At 41.7% G+C, this 11,234-nt stretch overlaps 1 protein-coding gene across 1 annotated transcript in view; it reads right to left on the bottom strand.

The window, feature by feature from the left end:
* The window catches only part of Ube2u (ubiquitin conjugating enzyme E2 U), a 60,482-nt gene that overhangs the window by 30,107 nt on the left and 19,141 nt on the right, over positions 1-11,234 (bottom strand). The window contains exon 6 of the mRNA XM_055628732.1: positions 2,577-2,622. Coding sequence (XP_055484707.1) covers positions 2,577-2,622 — 46 coding nt within the window. The remainder of the gene's footprint in view (positions 1-2,576; positions 2,623-11,234) is intronic.

The following is an 11,234-nucleotide window of genomic DNA, read 5'->3' as shown; positions in this document are numbered from 1 at the left end:
CACACACACACACACACACACACACACACACACACACACACACACACCCAAACCCTACAATTTCTAAAAGAAGCCCAGACAGAAAAGAAAATAGTAATAATAAAAAAAAAGAGGCCTTGGAGGGAAGAAGTTTCTGCCCAAAGTGACTTATTTAAATAGAATTCACTCTGACCTTAGCATTCTTCAAATTCCTTCTTAGCTACACTGCTAAGTAATTGCCCCATGGCCTTGGGCATTGGGTAGAAGCCTGAAGGAGAGGCTCTGCCTTCTAGACTACAAGGCTCGTGAATTTAGGGATCACCTATTACAGGGTGGGTCCCCAACCCTGGGACATATTGCCTGCCATAGGATAGCATGTTTAGTGAAAGACTTTTAAAGACACAAAGTTCCTGCCCTTCCATGGATGGAAAAGCCTGCTGCACGACTGGGAAGAGGTGTTCGAGATGACAGGCAAAAACTTCAGCTGACTGCACAAGTTCAGGGTGAACAGACCCCCTGTTAAGCCTGAGATTCTCAAGAGAAAGCCCAGTGCCACAACTTTTTGAGCCAAGTTTGAGCAAACTTTAATATTGGCCAGAATGGATTCTGGCCACGTCCATTCCAGAGCGGGGGGGGGGGGGTCTCAGAAAATGGCGATGAGTCACACTTTACAGAGGCGTTAAAAGGCAAAAACCATGAGGCCGCTGTATTTCCCCTCAGGTCCAATCAGGAGCTAGCATAGACCCTGCTCTACTCCCTCCTTATATGTGATTAAGCATGTCTGGTGCAGTTGGTCAAACAGACTTGTTCAGGGGAGCAAAACCATGTGGCTGGCTAGCTCCCATCAACAACAGCCTCCAGCATTTCAGGGGGTATCTGTCCTTGGCCAAGTAGAGTGTACAGTTTAACTTTGGCCCTTACACTCCCTATTTCAACACTGACAGAGCTGCCTATGCTCTATACCATTTGATCAGAATCTGTTTGAGTTTTGTCCTGACTTTTGTATTCAAAGGTCCCTGGAACACTTTTCTATACACAAATCTCTTCTTCCTGCTCATGAAATCAATGAAAAGCTCTAAGGCAGTGGATTAGACGTTGTGATGTGGAGAGAGGTGTTCCGCTCTGGAAAATCTCTACAAGACCTCATTGAGATCTGTTCTTCCAAAACTAAAACATAGGGGCCAGAAAGGTGGCCCAGTGGAGCTGAGTTAGCTGATGGTGGTGGTGTGCATCCGTGACCACAGCCCTCTGAAAGACAGAGGAGAGGCAGGCAGGAAAACCACCCAGAAGCTGATGGCCTGCTTTCCTGAGTATACCTTTTGGCAGCAGAAGAGAGAGATCCTGCCTCACCAGTATAGGAGAGAAATGGCTTCCAATAGTTGTCTTCTTATCTCCAAATGAATGGCGTGGTACATACAGGCTCCCGCCTTTGTCCATTTCTCTCTCTCTCTCTCTCTCTCTCTCTCTCTCACACACACACACACACACACACAAACACCAACAAATAAAGAACAAGTGACTCAAGGAGAGAGGACACAGTTGAACTTAGCATGTCAGGGGCAAAGACTGGAACACATCCACCAATCTAATCATAAACATGGAGCGTTCCTGAAGTCTTGCCTCTCCAGCTCCAAATTTGTCCCACCTGAAGGCTTCCCTGGAGAATTCAGGGGTTGCACAAAGCAAGCGGACCTGATTCCGGTAAACCAGACCTGATTCTGGGTCATTTATCCTTGTCTAGGTTCAGGGACACTGCTGGAACCGAACCAGAGGCAAATCTTCTGATGAGGTCCCCTGAGTTTGTTAGTCAGTGCTGGCACTGTGTGACAGATACTCCAAGTAGTCGAACCACAAGAAGAAAGAAGCCACATTTCATAGATGACCAAACGGTATGTGTGCACTTGGCAGTGCCGATCAGAGTATATTTTGTGAGGACTGGGAAGCCATCCTCAGCAGAGTGGACAGCTAGGCCTTCACTGATCCCCAGCCAAGCAGACCACTTGCTGCATGTTTTCAGGACCGTGTCATAAACAGAAGCCACTCAAGTGGCTGAAGTGTACTTACCTTTTCTATAATGCCAGTCAAGGAAACCCGGGCAGAAGCAAGCGCTACTTCCACACTAGCTAATTTGGCTTTAGGTTTAGAGCTCAAGAAAACAAGGGCTTGGAACACTGTTACCAAGTAGTTACAGCGTGAGGGACTCTATAGGCTACCCCTTCCTTCAGATTCTCAACTAATGCTATACACCCCGCCAGGCTATCCCTTAAAAGGTACCACTGAGGGCGGGCTGGAGAGATGGCTCAGAGCTCAAGAGGATTCGCTGCTCTTCCAGAGGACCTGGATTCACTTCCCAGCACCCACATGGTAGCTCACAACCATCTGTAACTCCAGTTCCAGGAGATCCAATACCCTCACACAGACATACATGCAGGCAAAATACTAAGGCACATGGAAAACAAAAGGGTATGCTGGCGGCTGGAGAGATGGCTCAGAGGATTTTCTGCTCTTCCAGAGGACCAATTCGGTTCCCAACACAAAATCACCTCCAAGTTCGAAATCCCTTAGAATTATCCATGGGGGGTGGGGGGATCTGACACCTCTCTTCTGGCCTCTCTGGGCATTGTGTTATTGTGCTCCTAGCCTCTCACATGCACAGAATTAAAAATCAAAATACGAAATCTATATAGAAAAGAAAGAAACAAAAACAAACAAACAAACAAACAAACAAACAAAAAACGTACAGTGGCTTTGGTCCTGACTCAATTTTATGAGATAGTTAACCTGATCTTTTGCTAAAATGCTTGGAGTTTGTGATCAATAATGGTTTATGCTTACTTTATTGACAGCACATTTTTTTCCTTTAAAAATACAAATGAAATAGACCAAAAATGTAGATACATTGAAGTTAGATTTAATAGAAAGAGTTCAACAATTTCCCACATTCTTCCTAGAAACAATTACTACAAGAGAAACAAATTCTTCCCTTTCTAGATGAAAATGTGGGGTTGGAGAGATGGCTCAGCAGTTAAGAGCACTGGCTGCTCTTGCAGACACTCAAACTTTACTCTCCAGCAGCTGCAATCGGATGGCTTCCAATCACCTGAAACCACACCTTCAGGGGAACTGACACCCTTTTTCGTTCTCCACAGACACACATAAATAAAACAAGCAGGAATCTTTTAAAAAGCTTTCATTGTAAACCATAAAAATAGTATCATTTAGTACTGGGTGGAGAGCTGACAAGGACATCTATCAAGGAAAACGTACCTGGGGTGCTTCTGTAGCTCTTCAAAGCTCTCCTCAGGTACTGCAAAAAGAAAATAAGAAAGGATTCTGGTGACCTGGAGTCCGAATAGGTGGTACTGTGTGCATTCTTTCCAGAACCTCAATAAAATCACAGTGAAATGAAAAAAGTAAAGCACAAACCATTAAGGAGGTCAAAGAAAAATGACAAGAAATACATGTCAAGATGGAAAGCAGAGGTCAAAATGGCAGCTGTCTTGGCAGGTCGTGGAAATCTTAACCCAGCTGCACAGTGAAGAAAGGTCAATACAGAGTAAGTGGAGCTGTACTCTGGAACTTGGGAAGGAACTCAGAAACCAAGAGTGCCAGGTGGGCCAGGGGCAGAGCACCAACCTGTAGTTGCCATCTTTACCCCCCAAGGGAACCACACAGATCCCCTGCCAGAGAGGAGGGAGGGTGTTTAACAGTCAGGGAGACCCGAGGCTAAAGAGCACAGAAGTATGGAGGATAGAAATTAGGTAACAAGTGAAAAGAAGTCACCGTGAACGGCAAGACTCCTGACCTTTCGTTGTCAAGCTCCCGGACCCATCTGCCCCACTCTCTTTGGTCATCACATTTACATCACATGAGTGTGGACGGTCAAAGATCACCAGATATTTGATCTCAGAGAAACCAGCAAGCTAAATAAATAATAAGAAAACATACATTTCTTTTCTCTAAGAAGCCTCCCAGAATACACAATCATTACCATACCAACAACAACATGAGTAATAGGAAACAAGTATGTTTTTCAAATGAAAGGATTAGGCAGTAGGACCAACATCCAAAATAGAGGAGGAATAAAAGAACCACAGAAAAAGCAGAAAGGAAAGGCACCAAAAAAACAAACTACGTAAGAGAATTCCCTAGAACCAGAATGGTTCCAGTCTGATATTTCAACAGCTTATCAAACACAGGGTGAGGGATGAGAAGGGGAAAAAATAAGATATGCCAAGGAATATTGGTAAGAAATTATTGATTTTTGTGAACAAAGAGATTAAAAAAAAAAACACAAAACAAAACACAGAACTCCTGGAAGGAATAGATAAATCACACTCGAAGAACTAAAAATCTGAGCGCATCTGTCAATCAAATTAAGCACTGGGAAGTGCAGGGTAGTGGGAGGTTTTATTTCCTAAAGAAAACGATTTACAAACTGCACTTTGTCCAAAGTGTGATCACAAGAGCACAGACTAGCTACACGTTTGGGTGTGCAGCCGTGAGGACTTACCCCCTGTATGCTCTACTGGGGTGCACTGTAAAAATGGCGGCTCAAACCAACTTTGAGGGGGAGAGCCGTCAGGGAGGGCTCCAACCCAGGAGGTAGGTGGAGGGGCCATCAAGCACATCTGTGACAGAGGCAAAGGAGAGGGTGAGCAAGGGCCACAGGGAAGCACAGGCCGCTAGGGCGTGGGGGTGGGGGTGAGGAAGGGAAGATAATGGCTGCCCTCTTCCTGGTAAAATGGTAAAGACTCCTCCACTGAGGCGCAGAGAAAGAGGTGTTCAGAGAAGGAAGAAAACAAAACAGACTTTATGCCAGTGAGAGAAACAGATAAAAGCTTCAGAAGTTCCCGAAGGAAGTGAAGGGTACTGGAAAAGGTAGGGGTTGGGGGGAGACTCACCATGGCCTAAATTAGCCCACAGAACGCAAACCCGAGCTGAGCCGGCTGCTGTGGAGACAGCTCTGGTGGGCACCACGCCTTTGTCCAATAGAGACTCAGCAGCAGCAGCATACACCAAAGGCAGGCACAGCCCACAAGGACAGCTGACCCGCCCTTGCCCAGAACTAGCAGGCTCCAATTTTTTCCGGATCTAGCCCTCACCTCAGCCTTGCTTTGGTCTTTTTAGCGTGATTGCCCTTTTCACTTAAGAGTTTCAGCAGGAGTTTAATTTGTTGCAGCAGTTATATTTTTAATGTTTTTGTTTCCCCTTCATATGTTTATCTAATTTTGCTTGTTTTTTTCCCACTGTTGAGCACCTTTTCTCTATAGTTTTCTTTTTCTTTTTGCCCACTGTAGTTCCTTCTTCTCCATCACTTACATTTGGTGGTACTTTGACTTTACCTTGTTTTCCTTAAATATTGATAGTTTTATTTATTATTCTCCTTCCTACCTTTATCTAATTTTGTTTTTGAAAGTTCCTACTATTGGGAAATTATTTCTTCTTCCCCTCTCTCTCCCCCCCCATCTTCTGCTCTTTAACTGTGTCTTAGTTACTTTTCTATTTCTGTGATAAGACACCATGACCAAGACAACTTATAGAAGAAAATATTTAATTTGGTGAGCTCACAGTTACAAAGGATTAGGGTCCATGATCATCATGGTGGGAGTTTTGGCAACAGATGGGCAGGCAAGGCCCTGGAGCAAGAGCTGAGAATTTACATGGTAAATGTAAATGGATAAAACAACCATGAGGCAGAGAGAGAGAGAGACAGAGACAGATAGGGTGACAGAGAGAGGCAGAGACAGAAACATATTAGTGAAGTGCAATCGGTTTTGAGTGTTGCATTATTTACTTATCTCCATACTGGAAAAATACTTGACAAAAGCAACTTTAGAAAAGAAGGGCTTGGTTTGGCTCACAGTTTAAGAAATACTCCACAGTGACAAGGCAGGCATGATGGAAGGAACGGGAGACAACACATAACATTGCATCCACAATCAGTCAAGCAGTCACTCTAGTTTTTACCACCTCAACTAACCTAATTTAGAAAATCTCTCATAGGTTGCCTAGAGATTTATCTCTGAGTTAATTCTAGATACTGTCAAGTTGATAACACACATACACACACACACACAAATATATCACTGAAAATGTGTTTCCATATCTTATTTGTCGATGTTTCTGGCACAGGAGTTTATCTGCTCCTGAGTATCATTGAGAAGATTACATGCCTACTCCCCAAATCTAGAAGCCTCAATTCCTGAAATGAAAGATGTAGAAGTAAGAAAAATTTCAGATGAAGATTTCAAAGGTTTTGTTATGGGGGTCTGCTTAGGTCCAGCACAACCCAACCACCGGGTCAAGACAAAAAACAAAAAACAAAACAAAATTTATTGTAATCAGGCCACTACTGATTAATAAGGGATACAGAACCAACTCAGGAGTTGAACAGTGATAGCCCCCTCTTCCCACACTACCAGAATGTTACAGAGCTTTAAAGCTTATAAACCACAAACATCTGTGCCAAGTTACAGTTACATTTTTCCACCAATCAGGATTCAGGAATAGGGAACTTTCCAAAGACCAGTTCGTTGTTCTCATTGGTTGGTTGATTCATCTGTGCCAGGGCGGCTTGCCTAGCATTTGTGTCTCAACTGGCCAATGAGGATGTCAGTTTCCCATATACATGTCTCTCTCTGCCAAGCAGGATTCAGTTACCCAGGGAAGTCTTGAGAGCTTTAACTTTATCTGACCCCTACATGGAAGCTTTACTCAAAATGGCTTCCGTTTGATTCCTTCTTATAGATTCTGGTATACTGATCCCATGAGAGGATACAAACAAGAAGATGAATTCAATCCAGACCCAGAGAAGAAAGTGTCAGAATATGGATAAGAAATCAGCTGTATGGTTGAAAAAGGTCAGCAACATGAAAGAAAACTCCAGCAAGAAAATTGAGATTTAAATATAAGAGAGTTGGAAAGTGAAAAACTCAAATGAATCAAATAAAAAAGCACAATGGAAAGCATAAATAGGCCCAACCAAGCACAAGGAAGAACAGCAGGACAGGTTGATAGAACACTGTACCAATAAGGAGAGTATCAAATGGGGGTGGGATAGCATGACCATGACGTTTGCTGACACAAAGACAGAACCATGCCAGTGAGAAGCTCAGTGGGTAAGGGCACTTCTGCACAAGCTTAGCAACGCGGGTTTGATGCCCAAAGCCCTCATGAAGGTTTACCAGCTCCATGAAGTTGTCCTCTGACCTACACATGCATTCAGCTGCATGTTCATGACACTGCACACCCCACAAAACAATAAACGAAGTTGAAATGGAGAGAGAGAGAGGAAAAAAAAAACAAGAATACAAAGAACAGAAGAAAGAACAGAGGACCGTCAAAGAAATGACAACAGGAAATTTCCCAAAACTAGAGTAAGAAAACCGCATTTGAATGCCAGAAGCATTTAGAATCCTAAGTAGGTATGACCAGAGAAGAAATTCATAACATAGAGTCACGACGTCAAAGGTAAAAAGCAAAACCCACCGTGAGCATCATCAAGAGGGCAACACCACAGAGGGCAGTTATCAGATCTTCTCGATGACATATTTCAATCCTTGGTAATAATTGCCAAACAAGCCTACTATATCCATCAATATGTTTGCTTTTTTTCTTTTTAATTTGATGGACAAATTAAGACATTTCAAGCTAAGTACAAATAAAGCAGTTTGCGGCCACCACGTTTAGCACTGCCAAAGACACTTAAAGAAATTTTACATACAAAGCAATGAGAGGGGTAATTTCATCATGAGGGGACAGGGAAGAACAAACTTCAGGGAGAGAAAGACAGAATGAAGGAGAGCTAGGAGGGAATCCATCATGCCTCACAGTGATGCAGGAAACCCTTGGTACCAAGAGAAAAAAATGTAAAGGATAAATGATAATCCAGCCAACCAGAGAAACAACTGGCAAATTACAGAAGTTAATAAATCTCTCTACTACTATGAAATGTAAATGGCTTCAGCTCAATAACACAGACAGACATATAGATTATTGGATTTAAAAAGCTAGATCCAAACTTCTGTTGTGTCTTAGAAACGCATTTTAACAGAAGACATCCTTAGGCTGAAAATCAGAGATTAAAAAGTAATCTATCGAGTGAACAAAAACTAAAATTTTCTTACGTGGACATTCTGATGGCAGATAAAGTGATTTTACATTAAAATGAATCAGAAGATATCAAGAATGGGACTACATACTGTTAAAGGAAACAATACATCAAAAATATAAAACAATCATAAATGTGTGTGTGCCAAACAATGTGATTCCTATTTTTATAAAACAAACACTAATGGATATAAAGGATAGACAGGTGTTGATACAATAATAATGGGTCATTTATTTCACTCTTATCTCTAAATTCATCCATACTTAAAATCAACTAAGAATCCCCAGAGTTAATCTAGGTCACAGATAAAACAGACTTACCAGATAGCTACAGAATATTTAATCCAATGGAAGAAAGTATCCTTTTTTGGTCATCAGCCTACTGAACTTTCTGTATATAGGTAGATCACATTGTTGGCTGCAAATAAAGCCTTACCAAATACAAAGCAGTCAAAATAATCTCATATATTATTAGATTATAACTCAATAAAAGTAGAAATCAATAGCAAGACAATCTAAAGAAACAGCACAAATAAGTAGAGACTGAACAGTAAACTTGCTAAAGGGCCAGTGACTCATGAAGAAACAAAACAAATCCTAGTCCAAAAGCATCAGATGTCAAGAAATAATAAAGATAGGGCAGACATTAATGAATTGGGATCTAAAAGAATAATGCATAGAATCAATCAGAGAGTTGGTTCTTATAAAAATAAATATAAGATCAACAAATCACTAGTCAAATAATCAAAGTAAAGAGAACATCCAAATTAATGACATTAGAGGTATCAAAAAAAGGAAGTTAATACAAATTCCATCAGAAAAAAACCCAGAGAATCATTATTAAGGAGTACCTTGTAAACTTACACTTTCAAAAGTCTGGGAAATCTAGAAGAAATGTAAATTCTTATATACATATGACATAAATTAAGTCAAGAAGATATAAGCCATTTAAACAGATCTCCAGCAACCAATGAACTGGGTGGTAATTAAAATAAGAACAATGAATAACAAGGAAAAGTCCAGGTTCCAATGGATTCACTGGCAGATTTTATCAGGCTTTCAAAGAACTAGAGAATCAAATGCTTATTACGTTTTCCTAATTAAAAATTGAACACAATGTATTTGAATACATATACCAAGAGGAGGAAATGGCAGGAAGCTTAATCACTCTGTATTAGACAAGGTACTTCTGTATGGGCTTTTGTGAAAGGCTACACGCAGTAGGAATTTTAAAACCAACTTGTCTTAGCTGGGGTTTCTGTGGCTGCGACGAAATACCATGACAAAAACAACAACAACAAACAAAAAACAAAAACAAAAAACAAACAAACAAACAAAAACAAGTTGGGGAGGAAAGGGTTTATTGGGTTTATACTTCCATATTGTAGTCTATCACTGAAGGAAGCCAAGACAGGAATTAAAACAGGGCAGGAACCTGGAGGCAGGAGCTGAAGCAGAGGCCACAGAAGGGTGCCACTTACTGGCTTGTCCCCCGTGGCTTGCTCAGCTTTCTTTCTAGTAGAACCCAGGACCACTAGTGCAGAGATAGCACCACCCACAATGGACTGGGCCTTTCCCCAAAAATCACTAAGAAAATGCCCTACAGTCATATCTTACAGGGACATTTCCTCAGTTAAGGTCATCCCCCCCACTACAGATAACTCCAGTTTGTGTGTCAAGGTGACATAAGACTGGCCAGAACACAGGCTCTGAGAAAGTATATTATAATCCTAATGTTGTGGTTCTTTTTACTTAGATATTAATTCATTTGTTGGTTATATAAGCTAGTTTATTGACTCATCTGACAGTTTATTATAGTATAATTTGTTCAGATTAGCATCTGAAATTCAAGATGATCTTCCTTTATAAAAAGCTACGTGGTAGAAGCTACCTGGCTAACAAAAACAGTCATCATATCAGAGTCAGTTACCAGTTACTCGGTTTTCCTATTTTTATACTCGAGGTTTTCCCTCAAGCAAAGATTTTTAAAATTGTATAAACCTTGTGTTTAAAATGTCAAAGGCAAACAATATTTTGACCATATAAGCACTCAGAAATCAAACTTCACAAGGACAGCTTGAGAAACAACAGAGGACCCTTTGTTGTCTTCTAGTCTAATTCCTGACTTAACCAGGAAACAATCTTCTTTGCTAATGTTGAAAATGGCTTCTTAACTCTACTAAATCAAGCCTGGTATTTATAAAAGAACGTCGTTTTGATGGAGTTAATACTTGGTCGCGGGTCTCGTTTGTTCGTTTAAGCAACTTGAGTTAGAGACCTGCTCCTCATGCTTGGCCTGCTAGGACTTGTGGGATGCTGTCTATCATTAAGGATGTGACTACAGCAGCATTTGTTCTAGGATTGGTCAGTTAGGCATCTGCCAGCCGACTGATAAGTCATTGTCCACACTAGCACACTGTATGTGAAAGGGGTCACTAGGAACAACTCTATCAGGGCGGTACCAGGTAGCCTGGGGTGTGAGCAATCTAGATACGGGAGCGAGGTTATCGGGAGAAAGGCCTATTAAGGCTTGAAAAAGTCACTAGGCCACCATCAAACAAGCTGGAACTCAGAGAGTGGATCATTGTGTAGGACAGACAAAAGCTTAAGTTATTTGGGGTGATTCTGGAGAATGAGCAATGTCTGCATATCCACATATTGCAGGCCGGGCTGGGTCTTAGGATAAATGAATCCTAGACACTGACCATTGAGGAAAACATCTCCAGTGCTGTCGAGATATATACTGGTACAAGGTAGGGCCAAAGCCATAAAAACTGGACTTCAGGGGCTACTGTCTAAAGGGCCTAGGGCATGTTGACTGCTGTGTAAGCATAGGACTATAGTGCCCTAAGGCCACACAGAAGTCTTTCCTTTGTGGGCCATCTCTGCAAATGTCGGAAAGGTGCCTTCGTTACCACCTTTGATCTAGTGTTAGCTGAGCAGAGTCTTGGCCATTGGAAATGTGACATTCCATGTGGAGCACATGGGTATTTCACATCGGTCTTCCATTTCACACATGCAAATTCTTACCATTTGACCCAAACAAGTGATTGCATTCATCCTAATAAACTTGGAAACAAGATAGACTGGGAAGCCTGTGGCTGTCTCTGATGCTGTGTGGCCTTCACCTAGGCACCTCATTC

This window comes from Psammomys obesus, unplaced genomic scaffold (genome assembly GCF_907164565.1).
Source record: "Psammomys obesus unplaced genomic scaffold, mPsaObe1.curated_primary_1811, whole genome shotgun sequence".
In the NCBI taxonomy this organism is placed as follows: Eukaryota; Metazoa; Chordata; class Mammalia; order Rodentia; family Muridae; genus Psammomys; species Psammomys obesus.
Note: the sequence above shows the minus strand (reverse complement) of the source record. Positions and strands in the feature narration are given on the sequence as shown.